Source organism: Saccostrea echinata, unplaced genomic scaffold (assembly GCF_033153115.1).
Source record: "Saccostrea echinata isolate AGI-Se365-2 ecotype Australia unplaced genomic scaffold, CSIRO_AGI_Sech_v1 ptg000075l, whole genome shotgun sequence".
NCBI lineage: Eukaryota > Metazoa > Mollusca > Bivalvia > Ostreida > Ostreidae > Saccostrea > Saccostrea echinata.
This window is the reverse complement of record NW_026889824.1, coordinates 2,705,001-2,731,292: the sequence shown is the minus strand read 5'-3', so window position 1 is coordinate 2,731,292 and position 26,292 is coordinate 2,705,001. Positions and strand designations below refer to the sequence as shown.

The window sequence follows — 26,292 nt, the reverse complement described above, 5'->3', positions numbered from 1 at the left end:
GTTTCAGCCTGATACTTGCCAAACATTAATTATGTAATCTTCTGTGTCTGTCAGCATACCATCAAATGTTTAGAGTTCTTATTTTGTAAGATATTTGTAACTGTACGTGAGCCTGGTGACTTTTCTCATATTCCTATATAATATTCTACCAGTAACTTCTAACTATTAATGCTGAAGAGTGCATGGCCGTAGGAACCGGAGAGGGGGAGGGGGGGGGGGCACGGCATTTACAATTTTTGTGGTATTTAAAGCCACAAATTGTATTTAAAGAACATTTCTTCCTCTAAGAGAGGAATAGTAAGAGATGATACATAAATATTTTTGATCAATCATTCAAAACGAAGAACAATACATATGGTTTATTCTGGCCCAGTTACACTTTTTAATTGGAACCAAAGCCTGAGTATATTTCAAGGCACCTACTTTTGAATTACTGCAGAATTAAAAGACACCCATATAGATTCAAATGCTAATATCAAAATTATTGATACAAATGTAATGCCCAGTTTGATTTTGTCGGTTTATAGTAGTTATTATGCATTCCAGTCGATGACTCTTAGTCTAAGGCCATATAGCCCTGTCTAGGTGTCATGATTTTAGCAAAAGATATTTACACGAATTTTCTGAATGAATTTAGGTTTTTTTTTAAATTTATTTTTATTATTGATTTTTTTTTCTAACTTAAGGGATCTTAAATAGAAGTGGATTTTCAATTGGCCTAATCTCTTACATATGACCATAATTCAATTTCCAGACTCAAGAACCTTTTATGACAAGTGAGGTTAAAATAAGCTAGTGGTTCTTGAGATGTCAAAATGTAGATGACCGACAAAAAAATCTTTATGAGAGGTGTAACAAAGTAAAGCTATTTGATCTGTCAAGAAAGGGGAATAAGTAGTGTTGAATTGACAAAATTTGCCTTTATATATTATTTACTTTTAGAAACCATTTTACTACATGCTTGTGCCCCCTCAATAATAACATCTAAAGCCCCCCTCCCTTTTTTTTGGCTTGTCAGTAAATAGAAGACGATCTTGGTATGTTGTAGAATAGCATATTTTATTGAAACATCTCTGCTATCATTATTAATCAACAGTTATCAATACAGTGAGTTCAGAGTTGTTTTCTGTGTATACAACACAACACCTCCCGTATGAAAATGAAACAAGATGTGTTTGTGAAACACTGATGCACCCGTATGGCAGCTTATGGCGAAGGTTAAAGTTTTCAAATGCGAGTCAAACTCCAGGTCAAGAGATAAAAAATGCTGGTTCCCAAAGAAAGGTCTTGTCTCGAGGAATACACCTGTGAAATATGAAAGCCTTAGCACCAACCGTTGAAAAGTTATGGCGAAGGCTAAAGATTTTTAAAAGTAAGCAAAGGTCAAGGTCAAGGTCAAATGGTGCCGAAGGGAAGGTCTTGATACATGTTCGTGAAATGTGAAAGCCCTAGAACAAAACACTCAAATGTTATAGCCAAGGTTAAAGTTTTTTAAAAGTAGGTCAAACTCTAAGGTCAAAGTCAATGCCAAAATTGTTGGTATCCAAAAAAAGGTCTTTTCACAAGGAATATACATGTGAGGTATGAAAGCTCCATCACCAACTGTTCAAAAGTTATGGCCAAGATTAAAAGTTTTTCAAAATTAAAGTAGGCCAATCTCCAAGGTCAAGGTCAAAAAGTCAAAGATATTGGTATTCAAAGGAAGGTCTTGTCACAAGGAAACTACCTGTGAAGTATGAAAGCTCTGAAACCAACAGTCCAAAAGTTATGACAAAGGTTAAAGTTTTTTCAAAAGTAAGCAAAACTCCAAGGTCAAGGTCAAAGGGTCAAAGTTGTTGATATACAAAGGAAGGACTTGTCACAAGGAATACACATGTGAAGTTTGAAAGCCCAAGCACAAACTGTTCAAAAGTTATAGCCAAGGTTACAGTTTCAAAAATATTTGTAAAAGTGGGTCAAACTCCAAGGTCAAGGTCAAATATAATGTTGGTATCAAGAAAGGTCTTGTCACAAGAAATACACCTGTGAAATATGAAAGCCATGGCTCCAACCAATCAAACGTTATGGGCAAGGTTAAAGTTTTTGCGGACAGACAGACGGACGGACAGGGCAAAAACTATATGCCCACGAATCTTCGATTACGGGGTCATGAAAAGAAACCAATATTCTAGAGTTTTATCTCTACCTATGAACTACACTTTTATGCAGGTATTCTTTTGGTGCAAGTAAAAGGAACAATGCGACAAAACTGATCAAGTAAACATTTTAATTTTGTTTTAATTGTTCAGCGTTGTCCTATTTATACCTTATTTTTGAACATTTTCAGACGATTCCTGTCGAAAACATTTCTCAGCTAAGAAGAGGAGACCACATTAAGTTCCATCGCTTGTTATATACTCACCATGGAATTGTAACGAATGTTTGGGATGACATTAATAAATTTGAAGTCATTGCCATGGGGATTGACATAAATCAAATCCCGGCTATAGGATTAAAAAGAAGCATTGAAAAAATGTCGAAATGGAGAAAAGTTGTTCCTGTGATATACAAATACGAGTATCGAGAGCGATTAGATCCTGAAGTTACAATAGAAATGATAGAATACTTGCTGGAACACAGAGAGGAGGTAAAATATGACGTACTCTCCAATAACTGTGAGCATATTGCGAGGTTTTGTACCACAGGGAAGCATAAAAGGCAACAAGCAAACAGAGTCAGAGTAGTAAGTGCTCTTGGTCTTCTGCTTTTAGCAGGTATAGTGATTCATGAAGTGGCACGATAAATGCAACCCTGGTTAAACTTTCCAGTGAAGAGTTTAAACAAAGCAAAATATTCACCGTTGTAACTGAAAGACTTAGTTTATATTTACCTTAAAATAAATTCTTTCCAATATTGCTTCATTTAGCATGATTAATACATGCATGTTTATCAACTTGTTTTGTTGTTGTATAGTAGTTGTTGTCATTGTTTACATTTAAAAAAAAATACTTTTTTGAAAAATAATTACACAATCATCAATGGAATCTTTCTTCGGAATAAGATATTGTGTATAAATAACAAGAGTGATAAAATGCATAGGGTTTTTAACACAAATAAAGGGAACATCTAAACCTGGAAGATGGTGGTAAAGTTCCAAATTATTTAATTTAGAAAATTCATATAGAAATGATAGATTCCAGACACGAATTGTTATTTCAAGGGTTTCATAACATGTACATGTACAAAATCATACTGCGTCAATTGCTTTATAACATGAATCTACCAGTTTTAACTTGATAATCTGAAAACGCTACTTTCATTACTGCTTGTATATATGATGCTTCTTTAGAATTAATTGACATAAGAATTGTTCTCTTATTCGTGTGTCTAGCTTAAATTTATGATAATAAAATCATTTTCTACTGATCCATCCTTCTTCTTGTTTTTTTTTTCTTCTTTTTTTTGACGATTATTTAAAGTTGAAAACAATTTTGATCAGGTTCTTTAAGTCAAACCTGCATTTTTCATATCAGTGGTACATAATTTAAGAGAAACTATTTCAACTACATGTAACTCTGTTACTTTTTAAAGACTTTCAAACACATCATGCCACTATTTAACATGTACAACTTCACCCTGTATATGTATTAACATTTAATTTTACTTCCATTTTTTCTAATCTTTTAAAATCTAGCCACTGAAATGGAAAAATGATATAAATTATATATATATATATATATATATATATATATATATATATATATATATATATATATATATATATATATATATATATATATATATATATATATATATATATATTTAAATCTTAACTATGGTTTACGAGTGTAATTTGTAGTTTGCGATTATTGTTTACGTCTGTTGTTGTTTTTTTTTTTTTTTTTTGGTTGTTGTTTTTTTTTTGTTGTTGTTTTTTGTTGTTGTTGTTGTTTTTTTGTTTTTGTTTTGTATTTGTATTTGTTTTGTTTTGTTTTTTAATTTTTTTTTTGCATTGTTTATCTATTCCTTAAACCATATGGCTTATCAGATTACATGCTCATTAGACCATTACAAAATACAAAATGTACATACATGAAATATTTACATACTCTTGTTTTATCATAATATTATTTGTGTACAATATTTCCAACCAAGTATCAAAGAAAAAAAAATCCTTAGTTTACAGATGTGAATCTCTAAGTGCTTCTGCTTTCTGTAGGAATTTCCCTATATTATACTTAGTTCACTCACATTTTCAGTTGATAATAATTGTAAAAGTTTATACATACTAGGTCTATACCAATGATACTTTTTAATATACAATTTCCTGTATTTATGATAAAGTGAACATTTCAAAATAAAATGGTATTCATCTTCAACCTCTAATTGACATAAAAACATAATCTATTCTCTCTAGGAATATGAGTAAATCTTCCCTTCTCAATCATTAATAAATGTGCACTTAGTCTATATTTTGCAATCAATTGAAAATACTTGGTTGGAATTGATTTCATTAGGTAGGATTGCACACTGTTAAATAATAGTGCATGAGTGTAAATGTAATTTACCTATAGTTTCCACCAGAAATCTATAAATAACGAATGTGAAACATAGTTTATGTGATAAATATAATTTAAGGATTTGCGAAACTACAAACAACTCTTAACTATGGTTAACGAATTTAAATTGTAGTTTACAAATTTATAAGCAAAATCTATTGTTAACGTTTATTAACAGACAGATAAATGTCGATTAGCATTCATAAACTATAGTTTACAACCGTTAAATATAGATTTACAGATGAAAACTATAGTTAACAAATCGTTAACTTTTGTTTACTCTTCGTTAACTATAGAGTTTACAATCGATAAACCTATTTTATCAGCCATTAAAAATGTTTTTCGCATTTTTTGTGAATTTGGTGTTATACACACATTATACTCTGTGAATTCAGCGACATTTTTGTGAGAATTTTCATTTATTTAACTGTTGAATTGAAGAACCTGAGGTTCGGACTACCTTTACATTAAGATTTAATATTTTCATTTAACATAAATTATGTATGTTGTAGGTGCAGCTAGGTAGTTTTCAAAAAGTTTAATTTTTTTGATGAGATGAATAATTTACATATTGTATGTATAATCAAATATACACTATTGAACTCATTTAAACCGTAAAAATGTTCATCGTAAAAAAAGAGTATAATAACGGTCATATTGTATGTAATTACTGGGTACAGCATACAATCATCATGATCATGTCTTCTCAATTTATATTCTATTTCTTCACGAGACATATTTGACAAAGTTAACTTCATTTTAAATTAGTAAAGGATATCCTTGATCTGTAGCGTAGAAGTTGCATGAACAGACACGGCCAATTATACTAATTATATAATTTTTATATCTTCATATTATAAAATCTACTTCTACTCAGTCACATTTTTCCGTTACAATTGCGAATACTCGGTGAGAATCGATACATGCATCTTCCGCCTTGCTTATGAAGATAAACAGAGCCTAAGTAGTTTGACTATTAAACACATCTTGATGTTCCTCAGAACAGAGTTATTTTTAGCATTTCAGATATGTAACATGAATCTATAGGCGTATACATCAGATTCTGTTGTATGCCGCCATGATGGTTTGAATTAACACGTATAATTTTGAAGGTAAATATTATATAGTTTTCAAGAACTTAATTACCGCATGCACGGTGCATGTATATAATAAAAAAAAATGAACCCAAAGGTTATTCTTTATCAGTCACTAAGTGTAATGAAATTAAGTCATATCACACAGAGCATAGTAATTTTGTATAGAGGCTAATTTATGACAGATAGCTTCTATCAGATATAATCAATGCAAGTTAGGCGAGTACCGTGACGAGAAATAATTTTCACGGTTTGTTTATTTTAGTAAACAAGGTCAGAAAAACACCACGGTACAAGGAAGGATCATATTCAGATCAACAGAAACCCTCGGGCTCGTGTTTGTAAATAAAACTTAATGGACGTAATGCAGATAATCCAAGGAAACAAAATTTAACAACTGAAACTGTGCGCAATTTACACGAAACATACTGGGTTTTTTTTTCACCCAAGAATGTGTGAATCCCTGGGAGTAAATTCGTAACATGAACTGAATAACCTAGGAAAGATGGTTTACACGAATATCGGAAAATTCGATCATTATTTATACAAGAATTCTCTGTGGAATATTTGACGATGTACCAGCATTTCTTTGAAACAGATAAACTCTTCTACTATGGCGACAGAGAAGACGGTATTTTCTGAAGTTCCACAAATTTTAACCATCATAAAAACTGGATTTCGGTGGACGTACAAAGTGGAATGTGGACTCAGCACGAGTCATTTTTACGTAAGTGGATCAAACAGCGTCATTAAACACCTGAGTACAAGCGGAGAGTTACGAGAAGAAATAGTGACTAAGTCCAAAAATGTGCCTCGATGTTTCACAGTCAACAAAAAAGGACAATTGATTTACAGTGACAGTGTTGATAGAAGTATTAATATCGTTAAAGGACGTGAAATCGGGCGTCTAGTAAGACTCGGGGGTTGGAAACCAAACTCAATCTGCAGTACAACCGCGGATGAAATACTCGTGGCTTTGAAAGCTGATGATGGGGATGAGGCGAAAGTAGTTCGTTACTCCAACTCCAAAATGACTCAAGAAATACAGTACAATAGCGATGGACAACCTTTATATTTGGACCCGCACTATATTGACGAGAATAAAAATTCCGATATAGTGGTCAGTGATTTTGATAAAAAGGAAATTATCGTGGTGGATAAAGTAGGAAAATACAAATTCAGTTACCATGGAAACCATCTGACCAAAACGCACGAAGAATTTTCTCCGCGTGGTATAACTACAGACAGCATGTGCCAAATTCTGATAGCGGACTTTGATAATAATTTGATACATATTATTGACCAGGATGGTCAATTTTTACGGTATATAGAAAACTGTAACCTGCATTTACCGTTGGATCTTAGCACTAACAGTGACAATGTGTTGTTTGTTGTTGAATATTACAGCAACAAAGTGAAGGAAGTTAAGTATTTGAAATAAAAAATTAGATTATATATATATATATATATATATATATATATATATATATATATATATATATATATATATATATATATATATATATATATATAATTCCAGCATTTGACATTTTTATCTGTTTCTTCAGCTTTCTGAAGTGTAAACTATAATGTATATACAGCTTGTATGTAAATTAAACAGTATTTAATCTTAATAAAATTTGAACATTGTATTTCTCTGTAGTGAAAAATCATATTCTTGTACATACAAATGAGAAAATACAGTTTTATAATACAATATTTGTGTATATTTATAAAATTTTCAGGACCCTGAAAAGTATTAAAATCTTCACTTCTAGTATATTAGCTACACCAACTATTCTTAAGTTTACATTAACATAAGCTGCATGTAAATATCCAATTGTATGAAAATACAAAGAGCATGGAACGTTTTTGAAAACGGATTTATTTCTTGACATATTCTGAAACAGCAGTAACACCTTAGATTCACACCATGATAATAAAGACAGAATTTATGTACAAAACATTGCACAGTGTTAAATGCATACATGCACATATAAGTATTCTGATTTGCAAGTGTTTTGCAATTGTATGATTTTAAAAATAAATTTTATCTTGAAAATTTTATGTGATATAGTGATAATATCCGATATGTAACTTAAGGTGTAGATATCTAAATCTCACTCAGACTCTTATTATATAAATATACCTAGTACTTGTAATTCAACAAATACAATTAAATACTACATGGACACATTGATATTACATAGCTTTGAAAATCAAATTGTGAAAAGTAATTGTGTTTTTTACCTAGTATATCAGAATTTATATATCAAAATTTTAAAACAATCCTATAAAAAAAATAAATTCTTAAAAATAAAACTTTTTGATAAAAATTGGACGGGTTAAAAGTTAAATATCCATAAAAATAATAAAATTGGAAAGGTATCACAGATGCTAGATATAAACAAGAAATCACAGAAACCAACTCAAAAATCTGACTCTCAAAATAGATACATGTACATTGCTTTTGTCATCATAGGTACAAATAAGACACTTGACAAACATCCATGTCCTTTGACATATATGAATAATTCCTAGGGAATGTATGAAAAGATTCACATCTGTGCGGGTTTCTCCCTTTGTTTGCCTGGGCTATCTTCCCTAACACTCTGTTGGTCCTGGGTCGGGGCAGGGGTCTGTGGGACTGTCCCGTGTACATTCTGTAGGGGCTCCTGCTGTTGAATGTATTTGTCCATCAGCCAAGCTTGGTCCTTACGATTAAAATTTCTACTCAGTTCAAAGAGATTAACCACTGACATTCTCTAAGAAAGGTTAAGGAGAGGTCATTTCTGCCCATTAACACAATTAAATTACATTCCTTTCAATATTAAACCTATAGTTATATACTCTTTGTATATAAGAAAACTTTGCCCCCATTTTATTTTTGCCGTCACCTATTTAAGAAAACTTTGCCCCCATTTCTACCTTTGTCTATACAAAAAAAACCTCCCCCCCATTTTATTTTTGCCCTCGTCGTCAGTGGGCATCTTCAACATTGGGCCATTTCAACAGAGAAAGATTTATCTCTCTTTAAACAGAACTGTGTCTAGTTGAATTTGAAAGAGGGCAATGTCATTTGCAAGACTACAATGGGGTGCATATAACACATGGTGATAATAACTTGGTACGCAGTAAACTAAGACAAGATTTAGCTTGAAAATGCTTGATTCTGTATAGGTTGATACAAGCAAACATATGAAGGATACAGATTTCTGTGGAAGGGGAGGTAACTGGAATACAGATGGAGGTTGGGACAACCTTAAATCTGTGGAACCTGAAAAAAAATTAACAAGACTTGCACTTATGTCTCACAAACAAAATCAAATCAAAGAAAACCTTTGTTGAAATAATCAGTTTTAATTTTCATAAAGTTCTGTCTTGAACAAGTTAAAATTCTAAGTATCCTATCAATGTGTCTTTGACATCATGGCATTATTTTTTTTTTTTTTTTTTTGTTCAGAAGAATAAAACCAACTTCTCTTTAAAGTGACATGGCCCTCTGATCACGAAAATAAAATTTTTGTAACGGAGAATGCTGATGAAAATTCAAACAGATTTTGTATACTCTTAGACATTTCAGACAAAGTCTTGCTAAGAATCAAACTTTTCTAAAAAGAACATGATAGAGTTATCTTTCTTAGAAGCCAATCCATTCCCCCCTTACTTTTACAATATGTTTTATCATAATTAATTATCTAGAGTAATTTTCCTTGATAACACTCTCTTTTTGGAGTTTGATAGTCCAAAGCTAGCAATATCTTGGTACAAATTTTGGAGGTAAACAATGACTGCTACCTTAATTGTAATACAATTAACACTCACACCCTATCTTTATTTTTGTCAGAGTGATCAATGTCTCACTTCCTTTAAATTCTGCCTCTTATTACCAACAAAATCTAATAAATGTTCTGAAATATTCAGCTATGTTGAGTTTGTTGTTATGTCTTTATCTCAAGCACATAGCCCTAGTATGTCTCTAATACCGAAGAGTTCCTATACAACTGGTTATAACGATAATAGCTATTTTACCAAATAATAGAAAAAAAAAGAGTAGACAGTGATAGGTATTCCTATGGAAAAAAAAACCTAGTTAAAAGGTTGGACAAGAGAGTATATGTCATTATATCTATCTTAATTAACATACCCGTAGGATGGAAATACTGATGTGCCCTGGGATTGTAGATGGTGGCATTGTTGGTTTTTGTTGGCATAAACAACGCTGGCAAGCTGACATCTGTAAAATAGGTACATCAAATTAACAATTAATCAGCAGTTTTATGTAATTTATTTATTTACCCTGGTAATATTTTTCAGTCAATGCAAAAATTTGAAATTATTAAACTGTGACCATTCTCTTTTCGTTTCTTCAAATGTAGAGTAAAAAAAAAAAAATCATTGAATTCAACTATATATTCTAACAATGCTTTTAAAGATGATTTTAAATACATGCTCACAGTCAGAAAAATGCAAGTAAAATTCAATTAATTTTGTTGTATAACAAATTAAACTTTTCATCATAATAAAGTTTCTAAGAATTTTTTTGTTGTGAATTTTTTAATAATCTACAGCTGCAATAATAACTCTCTAAATTTTTGTTTTAAATGCAAATACTGTGAAATCACATTTATTCGTGATGTCAAATTTTCGATGTTTGAGTAGTTAATATATATGTTTAGAAATTTTATGTTTTGTGGTGGACATGAATTTATGGATCTCTTCATTCCTCGAAAACAACGAAAATTAATCCCCCATGAAAATAAGTGATTTTACAGTAATTCACAAAACAATATTCCATTTACATATAATAAGACCTTTTCATGATATTAAATATCCCTCACCCTTCATTGCATCAAACAGCCCCTCCTCTTTGCGGCTGAGTTTATTCTGCCCGGCCAGCTTCTTCTCTAGCTCCTCCTGGATCGTTTTCATGGTTCGCTCCTGGTTCTCCTGTTGGTGTTTTTTACTGGTCTCCTCAAACCAGGCCAAGCGTGACATGAACTATAAATAGAACATGACTCAAATACATTCAAGTTGGCTACTAATCTCAATTACAGGTCAAACATGACATGAACTGTAAATGGAACATGGCCCAAGATGCATCAGAGATTTGGCTCTAATAGTCTTTAGAATACAGACCAAACATAGCATTAACTAAATAGTGCATGGCCCAAATGGTAGTAATTTAACCAGTAATCTGAAGAAGAATTCTTCATTGCTAGGGAGACTCAGTATATTTTTCAACTTTGGAATGATTTAAGTAATTTATACTTCATGCCCTGATTAACATCATTTTTACAGTACATATTTAGTTAAATTCCTTGATCTTGTTATTCAGAGGAATACATCACTCTATTTTGTTTTTCTTGAAGATCTAGCTTATTAGTTAAAACTAAAATCTAGATTGGAACAATCTGCTGAAGGAAAAATTAAAAACAAAAGTATGAAACAAACTTTCCTAAATGCAATGTACATTTATAATAAAAATTATTGATTAAACAACCAATGAAATATATGAAACTCTTACATCTTCTGGAACATCGGAACCCAGTGTTGGGAGGGGCCTGTTGCTGTTGGCCTTGAATTGTTTCCTTTGGAAGGAGGGAAGATCTGGCATAGAGTGACCCAAAGACTGATTTTCTGTTCTGGACTCATACCTAAAAATAATTCAAGAATTATAGAAATGATGAATGAATCTAATAAGATGTGCAGCATTTTTAATTCATATCAAAATTAACTCACCCAATAGGTGTAAGAGTGTCATAAGTTTGTGGTGTTTTTGGCAGCAAGTTTATGTCTTGACTGACTCCAAGACTGGGTGATACCATAGTGGAGGGCTGAAGCTGTGAGGGGGTCTTAGGGGGGACAGCTGAGGTTCGCCCCCCACTAGCAGATGACCGCTTACTGCTGCTGGACACTGGACGCTGGTGAACAAGTGGTGGACGATTCTGTTGCTGTTGCTGCTGTTGCAGGAGCAACTCTTTCTGTTCAAGCTGTGTTTGCTGCATTTGTTGCAGGTTCTCTAACAATTCTTGTAGACGTTTTCTATGTAGCAAATCAAGAAAAAGATCAATTTTGGTTTTCAAGAACTTAGTGTGATAAAAAATACACTCAGACAAGTAGGAGTAATTTAACTTGTTCATGATCGTTGAAATTGAATATACAAACAATGCCATTTATTGGTTTAACAAAACAAAATAAATGACTGGTGAAAATATTCTTGCAGCTTAAATTAATACTTTATCTTGGCATTAGTTAGTAAATAGTATGGAAGGAATTTGATAATCTGAAGAGATGAGAAATGTTGGAGCATGTGACCACCATACCCTCTCAAATACAACCCAACATATAGTGACACTCACTCATACTCGGCCTGTACCAGCTGTAATTCCTCACTGTGTTTTCCTATCAGCTTGTCATATTCTGCTTTTGTGACCATATCCTGCAAGTTTATTGAGACAATATGAAAATTCAAGACTGAAAGATCGGTTAATAAATATTTTACAATACTGTGAATCACTAGTATCAATGCATGATCTGATTACTGTTTTTATTTAATCTATTTCATTCACATAAATCTTCACTTCAAATTTTTTTTAATTTAATAAAAAAAAAAAAAACAAATTTTTGTGCAAGTAGATTTCAAACTTTTTGCACTAAAAGTTGACCACTTTACACATACAAAACATAAACCTAAAATGATATTTGTGTTGTAAGTGTTCAGGTCAATTGTGGTAATCCAAAATCTCTCATTTGTTTAAAAAACATTCATACATGTACATGTGCAATGCAAAATGATGTTTGCAGTGAACTTTGAAAACAACAGTGAGTATTCAAATTTCAAAATATGGAAATTTTGTCATGTCAACTTCAGTCATAATGTTTAGAAAAAACATTTTTAAAAGTGTCCATGTTTTAAAAACGTAGATGTCCTTACGGAATTTCAATTCACCACTAATGAATTCATCCATTCTTTGCAACAATCTCACACAACAATTTTCATATTTCTTTAATTGTTTTTTATCCTCATAAGTGCTGTGTCACAAACTGCACACATGTAAAAAAAACTTGTCAAAAAGACATTTTTCAAGTGGATTTTCATATAACTGAAACTTACAACACCATCAACATTCTGCTAAAAGACAAATTTATACAGAAGTCATAAACTTGCCTTATGTACATGTGTACATGGCAGGTACTTTGCATGAAAAGGTGATACTAGTTATAAAACTGAAGCCATGGATATATTCTGTGTACATTCATTTTGATAAAAAAAAATTCAACTATTTCTGGAAATATATATTTCAGGGAACAATTTCAGAAGTAATTGTACTTATAAGTAAAATTAAGTATAATTTTCTTAACAATCTGAATCTGCACCCAAATTGTGAAGAAGTCACATCTGCATGCATTATTCTATGTTTTGCTTAGCATTTTATTACCCCCCCCCCCCAACTCCCCCAAGATTATATATTACCTCTTTTGGGGGTTCTGGTTCAGCAGGTGGAGGTGTTTTAGGGACCTCAATGATCTTTGGTTCTGCCTGAACTATGACCTCTTTGATGACCTCTTTCTCTACGACCTTGACCTGCACCTCTGGCTGCCACTCCATGGCTGATGCTGCTCGGCTCTCTGTTTCTTTGAACATGTCCTCTTTTTTCCAGGTTTGAAGATCTATGCCAGCAATGTCCATGATAAAATCATTGAAGGGTACAGTGCCTGTATAAAGAAGAAATTAATACAACATTGTAATGCAAAGTTTCTTCACTGAATTTGCACATAGTTTTCTGTATCTAAAATTCAATTCAACATTTTTTCAACTATCCTTAATAAAACAGACTCTTATCAAGATTTTCAAAAAAAAAAACATCCATAGACTGAACCTCCTACCATTATTTCTATTCCACACTTTGGGTTTTGCCCGCTTGGCCAAGTAAAACACAATGGGCACATTTCCACATGGCTCGTGGACATTATCTGTCTTCTTAGGGTTGAGTGCAAAGATTGGGAAGTGGAGCGGCTCCACTTTTTTGAGGATATCATGCTTCTCCACTGGGGCCCCATTCTCAGTTTTTGGAGAGGGGGGTTTGAGGTCTAGTTCTTCTACCTTCTCTCTCTCCCCTGGGGGAGGAGGAACATCATCATCCCCGTGGGGCTCTGCGAGGAACACAGTCTTTATGTCATGATTTGGTTACTGATACAAGTAAATCTTTTAATTTTTATAAAAGAAAATAACTCTTGACTGTAAATGATATTTCATTCTAAGTGCTTTGTTTTTAATTTGTGCAATTAAAGGAAAGATTTTCTTGACATGAGAATAAAATGCTTATGTCAATGTGGACTAAAAAGTGCTAAGAATGACTGAGATAAAATGCAAAAATAAAGCTAAGCAATAAATATGTTCCATTGTACCTATTTTACAGAGCTACAGCTCTGATTTTTTTGTATTCAAAGTTAACCCTAACTACATGTATGAATTAGTAGCAATAGCTGTATTTACATTTAGGCAACAATCATAAATAAGCACCACATAGAGTGTACAAAACTCTAATTAAAATATTAATCATCTAATATAATCAAACTCCAGATAACGAGGTTCGACTGAAATGTGTACCTGTTCGAAAATGTCATCCAGGTCAATGGTTGCCATGGCAAACTTCTCTTCCGTGGGGCCTTTATGAACGGAGAGTTTCAGGCTTTTGGGTTCATCCTCCTTGCCTTTACGCCACACACTATCATTTCCAAAGTATTCTGGGATGTCAAAAAATATCTCCTGATATCTGATGAAGGAAAAAAATGGTGATGAAGAAAACACAAAAAACGCATTAAAGGTATCAGAATTAGACAATTTTTAACATTATAGTTAAAAAAAAAAATGAAATAAGTCTCAACTTTACTTTGTTTTCATTATTTTATCTTACAAGAAAAAATATAAAACAGTCATATATTTAAAAAAAAAAATTATTACAAAAATATCGAAAGGTTCTGGAATATATACATGATATTATCTAGGAGTGATTTAGTATTAGTTACCAGTAAAGGAAAGATATATTAAAGACAAGGCAATCCAAAATGGCTGATAATCACAATGACTTGAATCCAGGAAAATTTTACTGTAACTTAATTTCCTACTATTTGTTCAGCATGCAACTATATATTATTTCAAACATATACAAACATCTCTAACAGAAAATCTGACTCTCATGCTTAAATATATAATTTAATAATCAACTCTTCTATATAAATCTGATTTTCTCTCTATACTACATGTGACATGCATATAGAAAGCCATCAATCTATCTCCATCTTTTGTAATAAAAAATATGGTTTCATAAGGTACGAGATATTAAAAACATTCATTTATTTCAAGAATTTTGGTTTTAAAAAACTTGCCATCATGCAAACCCAATGCAGGAGAAGTCTTCATGCTGCATGCAATGTTGCTCATGCAATACTGTAAACATGGAAATCTACTTGTGGGGTTTATTTACACTAAATATGCCATAAAGAAAGATTTCACAAAAATAACACACACACGCACCCACTTTACTAATGCCTTTATAAATGTATCATGGAAATACCTCCCCCTCGTAATATGCTTGCATGGTACTGATTCGCATTAATTAATACATGTAAGATGAGTAAATATATCCATGTTTACAGTATACTGTCCTATTTATATCATATCTCACAAAATCATCATGCATGCATATGCAACTGTAGCATCAAGTAAATTCTCTTACAAAATATTTGATCACTGCATTAATGGATTAAAAATGCCGTGACCAGTGTCATATGATTTCAAATAATGAAATGGATTAATTTCCTATCTATTTCAGTCCTCCTAACTTGTCAAGACATGTATTATTGAGCAAAGGGAACAGTGCATGTTCAGGTTACATTGTACAGAAAAAGACACATACTGTAGATAATTTTTTTTTAGAATTTGTTTCTTATATGACTGAACTGGAGAAAGAGAAAAAGTCTTTAAATGTGTAAAAAGACACAGACATTCAAAATTGATACTGTAGAACAAAAAGAAACCACAATCCCAGCATTTAAACTTTCAGTGATAGGGGTGCTTCCCAAAGAAATATTCTGGATGAATAGACACTTCAAACGAAGTAGATCTGAATATATTTAAAGACTTGCTACCATACCAACTACAACACATCAAGAAGTAAATGTAATATAGAAATGTGTATACGTCTGAGAAAATACACATTAATTTAACTACTAAACTATGGTGCATGCCTCTACCAGTACAACTAATAAACACAATACAACACAGTACTCTTCAACTTCTGCAGCTTGTGGTTCCTCATCCTGTCCACCCCTCTCTTTGGAATTTTCCTTCTTGGCTGGTTCTCTGGCACCAGACTTAACAACCCCTTTTTGTTTCATTGCTACAGTCCCACTTTTCTTTTTCTGCTGCAACAGAGACCTAGCCATCTTTTTGGAGTCTGATTCTGAGGACTTCTTCAGGTCCTTCACAAATCTCCTTCTTGGTGGCTCTTTTGAGTCCTTCAGTGTCTTTGTGGTATCTGATTTATCTTCATCTTTTGAATCATCCGACTCTTTTGGTTTCTTTGAGGGATCTGGTTTTTCTTCATCCTTTGAATCATCAGGTTTTCCCTCCTCAACATTTGTAGCTTTCTTTTCTTCTAATTTTTCAACATCATCAGCTTGCTCAACATCATTTGGCAATGCCTTTTCAGAGTTATCTCCCTTCTCTGTGTTTGTCTCAGATTTTGAATCAACATCTTCATTGTTTTCTGGTTCATCAGAAAACTGCATAGTGATTACAATCTCTGGTTTTTCCACTTTTTCTCCACCTTCTACTTTTTCCGCATTAGCGCCTTCTTCTGCCACCTCCACATTATTATCAACACCCATCTTACCTGCATTTGCCCCTGACTGATCCTGATTGCTGAATTTATCATAAATAAGAAATATTTTGAAATGTACTCACAAATTATTGCAAATACATCATTTAAGCTTGTGTGTATTAGAATGTGTTTTCCAAAAAAAGCAATCTATTAGCATGAACAAATAAAAAGTAAAAAAAATTGGTGAAATTAATATAATATGCACAGTGACTATAAGTGGTAAAAATTCTATCCAAATAAGGTTTTAACTATTCCATTTTGTGTAGCTTTTTAGCAATGTGGTAACAAAATGAGTTTTGTAACTTCAATAAGTCACAAATGTAATCAAGTCACAGATGTAATCATGTAATAGATGTAATCATGTCAGGGATGTTATCATGTCATATGATACTTAATTAATACTGCATGATTATTAACATCAGTCAATATACAGACATCCTTTTCCCAGGATCTCCAATTAAATAATTAAATAGTTTTCCAATTATATTTCTGTGCTGCATGTGAAGTTGAAATATATATTTTGATTATTTGAATAAAAAAGTGCTGGGTGAAATATCACAATTAATATATACATGTACCTTGTTTTTGCCTCCTGTTCAGCCTTTCTTTGTTCAGCCTCTTTTTTGAATTGAGCCATTTTGTCTAAAGCAAAGTTAGCAGATCAAAGCACAACCATACACCACAAAATTACAAGTAGCTTGAACATACAGTAAACCAATTTTCATACCACCATAAAAAAAATGCATCTTTAACTCACAGAAAAAGTTTGACTGAACTAAATCTCAAAGTATTTTGTTAAATTCTGTTCATATAGATTTAATAAATTGGTTTTGGTTGCAATTTTCAACATGGTAGTATCAGCATTAGAAAGTTGGTTTCTTTGTCAGTTAAATTATTTTCAAATGAAAAAATTCTGCTTTTTGTTATGTGCCATGAATATTAAAACTTATGAACTAAATAACTTCATTTTTAAATTAAAATGAGAATAATACGAGGGGCATTTCAAAAGTTCTGGCAACTGGTATATAAAATTTTAACTACGTTACGGATTAAAATGACTCTGATACCACTGTAAAGCTTAGGCAAATATGCATTAGTAGTGACGTCATTTTACATTCAAAATGACGTATAGGTCTGCTAAAATGACGTCATAATTAGGTATACTCTATATACTGGGCGTAAAAATGTCTGATAAGGAGAACAATTTTTTTGTTGAGCAAAGAGCGTATTTGCAAAATTCGCTCATTGCTTGGCTTTACGGCAACAGAAATAAAAGCCGATTTAGATGTAGTATATAGAGAGCATGCTCTTTCATATCAAGTAATAGCAAGATGGGTAGTTCATTTTAAAGAGGGTAGAAAATTAATTGAAGATGACCCCCGTTCGGGGCGTCCAGTTTGTGCATATGGCGAAAAAGAAATCGTCGCTGTTCAAAATATGATAGTGATGATGCTAGATATACAGTTGAGGAAATAGCAGACTTAACTAACATTAATTCCTCAGCAGTTTTTCGTATTTTAAAGGAAACTTAAAGCTTAGGAAAGTCTAGCTGTGCTAGATGGGTGCCGCATCTTCTCTCGGAAGAGCAAAAGCGCATCCGGGTAGAAATGGCTTCACAGTTACTAACAATTTATGAAGATTGTGACCAAAGGCCAATAAATGAAATTGTAACTGGTGATGAAACATGGATATATTTTTTTGAACTGGAAACTAAGCTCAATAATAAAGTTTGGATCGGTGAAAATGATACAAGGCCTCAAATTGCACGCAGAAACCGGTCTGTCCAGAGAGTAATGTACGCCTTATTTTTTTTATTCTAAAGGCCCTGTTGCTCAAGTTCCGGTTCCAGAACACAGCAGTGTTACTGCATGGTCAATTTTATGCAGAGAATGTCTTGTCTCAGGTTGTAGAGCACTATAAAACGACCCGACCAACAACCAGTACTAGAAGAATAAAGCTCCTCCATGACAACACATCTGCCCATAGATCAGAGGTAGTAACCAAATATTTAAAGGAAAATGGTATTTCCGTTTACCACATCCACCCCACAGTCCTGACCTAGCTCCATGCCATTTTTGGTTGAATGCCGTTATCAAAGAAGCCCTCCGAGGACGGCAATTTGAAAGTCGTCATGCAGTCGGAAGTGCCGTATTCCAGGGTATGAAGCGTATACCGAAAGAGGACTATAGGGCAGCATTTTCCAAGTGGATTTCAAGACTGAAAAGTGTGTCCAGGTCAACAGAAACTATTTTGAGGGATTGATATAATTTAATTTATGATAATGACGCTCATTAATTTACCGCACACCAGTTGCCAGAACTTCTGAAATGCCCCTCGTACACAGGTTAAAGCAGATATTTTTCATGCCAAGACAAAATATTATGAAACTAGCCTCATAATCGATTCTTGCCTTGGTTTATACAATTAATGCTAAAATGTTGCAAAATATTAGTTTTCAAGATTGAATTTAGTCAGTTGTAAATTTAAATATTAAAAAACTGCATGGTTAAATATTTTTGTAAGCTTAAAATCAAAACACTTAAATATATGCATGGTTACACACTTAAAACAGAGAAATGCTTAAATGAACTTGTTAAAATTTGATGAACATGCATCTGGTATCCAAAGTAGCCTATTTTTTTTTAAAATCTGGCAAAACAGTTGAATTAAATTTAAAAAAAAAATTATCAGAGCTTTAAATTATTACCCTTCATCTTCTAAAAAGTCAAGAAAGGTATGATTACACAGGGTTCAAATCATACTAATACATTTTTATTTGTTTTGTTTTTATTCTAAACAAAGCATATCTAAAAATCTTTTACTTTTAATCATTCAGAAACAATACATTCTATTTTATCTGATAACGTATATATATAAAACATGATATACATTTGGTGCATTTTAGCATACCTTCTGCTCCTGGCTTTGCCCTTGAACCAATTAGACCTCGGCCTTTTGGCTTCGGTTCTTCTTTTTCAGGCTGGGGCTGTGAGACAGGCTGTTGAAAATAGAAAAAAAATGAAAAATTAAACATAAATTAAAGAAATGAATGAATCTTCCTCAGAAAAAAACATTTTCATAATATTTATAGAGAAAGCATTTTATGGGGGATAACTCTTGCACATCTAACTTACAGAAGTGTTTACCCCATGCTGCAGTTTTCAGTTATGTTATGTTATGTTTATTATCATCTGTTTTGTCAGAAAGTATCATATATATAAAATGACAATCTAATATAGATCAGTGTCTTCAAGGTCTTTTAGTGAATTCCTATCATTATTAAATTATAAATACAACATAGAAAAAATACAACTCATAGAATAATTTCTGGAGGTCAATCCATAATCCATATTTTAAAAGTAAAATCTGGGACAAATATGGAGTTTCCGTAACAATAAACAGCTCTGGACTTTCAATAATTCACATTAACTTTACTGTTTAATTCCCTTTCAAAATTTTAAAGATTCTATTCATTTATCTCACCCTTTCTGCATCAATCCTTTTGGTCCTTTTAATCTGGTCCCCTAGCGTAATGACACATTTTAGTTCCCGCTCCTCTACTTTGGTAGGCTGGTACACTCTACAGTACAGGTAGTGGTCATACTCAGGTTCACCGGTCCACACTGTGACATCCCTAAAGGGCGGTTTTACGTACACTGGGGCCGAAGGTTTTTTAGGGGAGGCAAATCTCACTTATTGTTTTTCATATCACAAACATTTAATCATTGATATTTTCAAATCATATGGTTCAATTATTCAGAAGTTCAATAAAGCAATATCAACTTCCAAATTTTTTTCTCTTTAAATTCGAAAATTTTTCTTAGTGAGTAGATCTCAGAATCATTAAGTGCAACTAGTTCAAGTTATAGAATGTTATTGCACAGATACATTTGAAATTTTTTTCCAAAAGATACATTCATGCTTTTTTGTCTCAATTAGATGATTTTTTTCTGGTAAAAAAAATTCAGATATTCCACAATGCATGGACTCAACATCAACTTTGTACAAATAAAATGTTGAAAGAGAAAAGATGAAAGGGGAGATGCAAAAAGAGACAGAACTGAATTTTAAAAAAGTTAAATAGATAATGACAGGTAGACCCTCTAACTACCTTGGGGGAGCCCACTCTGGTAGAATCCTCCTCCTCTTTTTCTGATTTTTCTGTCTCCTCACTGCTGTCTTTACCTGTCGAAGTTTTCTCATCATCTTCTTCACCTTCCTCTAAGTCCTGTAACCATAGAAACCAGGTAAACATTTAGTACCAACTAAAGAAAAAAACATAATTCTATCTCTAGTACTTCATTAAATTAGAGTCTTGTATTTTATTACATTGTTTATACATGTATACAATTAGAATCCATCTTAAAATGGTATTTTAGCACTCTATATAAAAGTTTTTAAAAAATGCAGTACTCAACAACCATACGCAAAATAACCCTTGAACCCATGAAACATTCTTATATATAAACATGATGAATTTATATAAAATGCCTTTTGCCACATAGACTATAGTCTTGAATAAATCTTACTGATAATTTGTCGCTGTCCTCTCCCGGTCGTTTTATTGTCATCGGCATGTCATCTTCCTCATCTTCTTCTTCATCAGAACTTCCTTCTAGAGCTCTTGTGTACTCCTGCACATGCTCAAGACTGAAAGAATATATATAATTTTAAAAGCAAGTCTAAATATCCAATTTTCCTGACAGTCTAGAGTGTATATGAGAAAGTAAAAAAACACTGAAGGGGGGGGGGGATTAGTCATGTATTTTACCTTTTACGCCATAATCTGTATGTGATCATTAAATATGTGTTCAGTTGCAATCACAGGGTTCATAAATATTCAGATCAAACCCACTCCATCCATTAAGTTTGTACATTTATGTATATTTAAGCATATACTCACTATAAGTCAAATATTATTTTAAATTGTAAAGAATTTTTTTTTATATCTTAAGTTAAAAGTTCTCTCATAATACTTTCTGATCTTTGGTAGCTCATGTTTACTTGAAAATCATTGCTGAAACAATAGGCCATCATTTAATGCTACTATTGTCACACCTGTCAATCTGATAAAAGATAACTCCCTAAACTTGCTAAAATCCTGTAATAATGCAATAAAATTAAGATTAAAAAATAATACTTCAAATGTTTTCTAACCCTCTTTCTAAATTTCATTGCCCAGAGATGAACAAAAAAAAAGAAGAAAAAAATAAATGAGCAATAGTATCACAGTTTTGTAAAGTGAAGGGATTTGAAGAATTTAACATGTATTTATCTCCCTCTTCACTCTTATAAGTGTTCCCAATAGGCTTATTTAAAATTAAAGTGTTGAAAGCACTACACATTGGTCATCCCACTAGACACCACTGTTCTCTTTTCATAGACATAAATAATCTCCTTGAGTAATATAATTATGATCATACTTCATATTCTTGGGACATTAAGTTCGATAAAATCAAAATCATACACATGATTAACTACATGTAATTATTTTTTCCCTCAATATTCTCTCTGGTAACTTTTAAAAAAAAATCTTGTCAAGGTCTGCATGACCATTGTCAAAAGGAATTTTTAATGGCCATAGTCAAAAGAATTTTTAAAGAAGTTAACAATTTCCGCACTTTTAAATACGATCTACAAATTTAGTGCTTTCAAGAGGTATCCATCTTAACTCTTTATGGTGTATGAGTTTTGAATCCTACACGGCCACTTAAAATTAATACATCTGTACTTTCCAAATGACACTTTTGTGTAAAATAGGATTTGAGATTACACATGCCAATATACGATAAAAACTTCCTGTCAACTCACCCTAGTTTTGCTTTTTGTTTGATAGTCTCAATAAGGAATATCCATCTTCGGCCCTTGTTACTCATAATCTTGGCAAACAACTTTTCCCAGTTCATAATGCGCTTCTCTCTGGCAATTCTCTTTGACTGAAAATGAAATTAAAAGGTATTTTATAAAAGCATGCCAGAAATATTGTTCTCTTTGGAAATGATAAAATAAAATTATTTGCTTAGCAACCAAAAATCTCCTGGACAGTTTTATTTGGCACGAGTTTTCATTCATGCGCAACTTGATCATTATACATATAGAAGATTCAATGATTTGATTTTCTTACAATGTTATCAATATTGGGGATACAAATTCCTTGGTAGGGACTAAGGATGACACATGAAATCCACCAACATTGATTCCCAACAACAATGAGGATACCACAGTAGAGTACACACTTATTAATTAGTGAATTTAAAAATAAACTAGATATATTTGAGATGGTGGCCATCTCAAAGGGCCCCGCTTTAAGCAACAAACATGAAAATGTAAGGTAGCTGAAAAGGGTTTATTTTGAAGAGGAACACTTGTGTACTATTAATTGTAATATTAAGGGGTGTGTTGTTTGAGTCTAAAAGGCTTCTATGTCATCCTTGTTATTATAAAAAATGGCACGAAAATCAAGAGTGCTCCATACCCTCTATAAAAAAAAACGGCACAAAAATCACGAATGTTGCATATCCTCTATGAAAATTGTTGCACATCCTCTATCAAAATATGGAAGGAAAATCACAAATGTTCCGTACCCTAAGTCAATTGGTAAAGTTTGAGGCTGACTGGACTTAAGGGAAAGAAATTATGCACCGAACAAAGATTTTAAACAGAGAGACTATTTTTGACCTTGACCCTTGACCTAGAGACATTGTTCAAGGTCACTGCACATCCATTGACCAGTGGCACTCTGTGAGTGAAGTATGAGCCACATTTGACCAAGGGGAGAGAAGATATGCTCCGGACAAGGATTTTTCATATAATTCTGCTATGACCTTAACCTTAGACACCTAGAAACATGGTTCAAGGTCACTGCACATCCATTGACCAGTGGCACTCTGTGAGTGAAATATGAGCCACATTGGACCTTGCTCCGGACAAGGATTTTTCATATAATTCTGCTATGACCTTAACCTTAGACCTAGAAACATGGTTCAAGGTCACTGCACACCCTTTACCCACAAAGACACTCTGTGGGTGAAGTATGAGCCAGATTGGACCAAGAAGAGAGAAGATATGCTCCGGACAAGAGATCTCGGACGGACAGGTGAACGGAAGGACGGACAGACTGATGATCACTACAGGGCGCCTGCAGAGTGGGGCCCTAATTAAGATTAAACATAAAATTAAAAATCCCCACCTTCAAAACAGCATAATTTCATAGTTTTCAGACCCGTCTACCCTTTTTATGCAGGTGTAATCTTGATCCTAATATAATGGCGTAATAGTGAAACTTAGCGACAAAAAATGGAAGAATTACGCCAAATGTGGAAGGGTAGGCAGGTCTGAGTTTTACATTTATAAACTTACATGTGCATCAACAAGCTGCAGCCTTTTTACAGCAATATTTAGTGTCTTTGTTTATTTTCATAATCTTCATGTAGTTTCTTGAGTGCTGCACTTTTTTTTTCCCAGGGTGTCGAGTCACTCACACTAAAATATAGAAATTAGCATTTTAAAAATGTCTTTATTTCATTTGACATTTAAATGAAATAAACTACTTAAATCAGTTTATTTTAAACTCAGTCCCATTAAAGATTGTTTCCTGATAATGAAGCAGACTTGATGAGTGCAGGATTACATGTATAATGTATGAAATATCAAGGGCAAGTCTAAGTGATTTACTGTTGTCATGTATCCTGCATATTACACAGCAGTCAAAATATCAAGTACTGCCTCTTTTTTTCTTTCCTTTTTTTTTTTAAATTGCTGTTTTCCAAAAATGAATGACCCAAATTTTCAAGAATCAAAAAAATTTAATTGTGAAAAATTTATTCAATATTAACAAAAAATATTCCTTTTTTTTGGGGGGGGGGGATTTTTTTATAGAGTTTAAGTCTTTTAATTTTAAGATTATAATTTTTTGTCATATCCTGTGAACAGATGTTAAAGAACACTTTGGCTTCTGAAATATACTCAGTCTGTTAACTGGTATACATATTCTAAATTTTAGAGGAGTGAAGGAGCCCAGAATTTAGTTACAATTATTTTTTTCTAATTTAATTTTTTCTAACCTACCAACCAGATACAATGGAGAAAATCAAATCGTGAGAAACATCTAATGAAATATGGAGATAACTAACAGTATTCAAGCTCAAAGTCCATTAAAACAATACAAATCAGGAGCAGAGCAAACACGGACCTCCAAAAACATCAGAAGTGAGATCAGGTGCCATGGAAGAGTGAGCATCCCCTGCCAACAGGTCACACCCACCGTGTGCTCCTTGTCATGATAAGTAAATAACGGAAAAATCCGCCAATAATTCAGCATTGAAATAATGGCCTAACAATTAGTATGAAAAACGTCAGTCAGCATATGACTTAATGATAGATTGTATTTGCCGACAAGGTCAATGTATTGACCATAGAACTTACAAAATGACTTTATGAATGAGATATTCTTGTTTCATCAACTTGTTTGTCAATAACTTAACTCGTTTTAGAAATTGTTCATAGGTAGAGCATACTCTTGTGTATCAATCAACTGAGAGATATATACACACCCCATATGCAGGTGACAAAATAAAATAGAGGCCTTCGTATTTATAAAAAAGTTCTGGACATGCAGTTAATTTGAAATTCATATAAAAAAATTTAATCAAAAATGTTATTGCAGTGGATTACATTTTAATTTTATCTTTTAATGTACCACTTCAGGTTTAATGAATTAACTTCTGAAGACTTTAAAAGTGACTGTTGCCAGATTTAATTACATACCTTCTGAAGACTTTCCCAGTGACTGTTGCCAGTTTTATAATTACATACCTTCTGAATACTTTGCCAGTGACTGTTGACAGTTTTAATCACATACCTTTTGAAGACTAAAGTTGTCAGTGACTGTTGCCAGTTTTATAATTACATACATTCTGAATGCTTTGCCAGTGACTGTTGCCAGTTTTAATTACATACCTTCTGAAGACTTTGCCAGTGACTGTTGCCAGTTTAGATTACATACCTTCTGAAGATTTTGCCAGTGATTGTTGCCAGTTTTATCAGTAGCGTAGGAGGCAGAGCATGTTTCAGCATCTCATCTTTCATATTTAAAAGCTACAACATAATTACAATGAACATGTAAGGTGAACATGATTGTAAAAGATGCATTTTCTTTAACAAGCTAATATATATATTAAAGAAGATTCAATAAAAGCCATTAATTTTTAGTTATTTGTGAGTTTATCTAAGTTTATCTAAGCTTTCCATGTCAACTTTATAAAAATTCTGCGATGCTCCTGTAATGGTTTGGGCTGTGAATATCGGCCTGGGTAGCTCAGTCGGTAGAGCACCTGACTAGTGATGCAGGGGTCCTGGGTTCGATTCCCGGTCCAACCATACATTTTCTCCTTTCCTGTTACAGATTTAGTGTCGTGACCACCCCTGGACTTGCAGGTGATAGTCCTGCCAGGAGCAATAAGAACTTGGGTTGTGTTGTGTCTTTGAGGGCGAATCCAATTTAAGGAGGGAGGAATGTAATGGTTTGGGTCGTGGATATTGGCCTGGGTAGCTCAATCGGTAGAGCACCTGACTAGTGATGCAGGGGTCCCGGGTTCGATTCCCGGTCCAGCCATACATTTTCTCCTTTCCTGTTACACTTCTTTAAAATCAAGGGAAATTTATTTCTATCACATTTCTACATAAATCCAGCTGTCAAACAATCCTTGTCAGCTATGAAATCATAAGCTATTGGATAATTGAAATTCTTCATAATTTTTCTTTCCAACATAT

At 32.8% G+C, this 26,292-nt stretch overlaps 1 protein-coding gene and 1 pseudogene across 1 annotated transcript; one reads left to right on the top strand and one right to left on the bottom strand.

The window, feature by feature from the left end:
• Positions 1–6,245: 6,245 nt before the first annotated feature.
• LOC133176386 (uncharacterized) lies at positions 6,246–7,093 on the top strand. Its single transcript, XM_061311506.1, has one exon. The coding sequence runs from the start codon at positions 6,246–6,248 to the stop codon at positions 7,071–7,073; it is 828 nt and encodes a 275-aa protein (XP_061167490.1). The 3' UTR covers positions 7,074–7,093.
• An 884-nt stretch (positions 7,094–7,977) lies between these two features.
• LOC133176429 (titin-like) lies at positions 7,978–25,435 on the bottom strand (annotated as a pseudogene).
• Positions 25,436–26,292: the final 857 nt, after the last annotated feature.

Bases quoted from the DNA above. Each gene is read 5' to 3' on its own strand.
- LOC133176386 (XM_061311506.1), top strand. From the start codon at position 6,246: ATGGCGACAGAGAAGACGGTATTTTCTGAAGTTCCACAAATTTTAACC.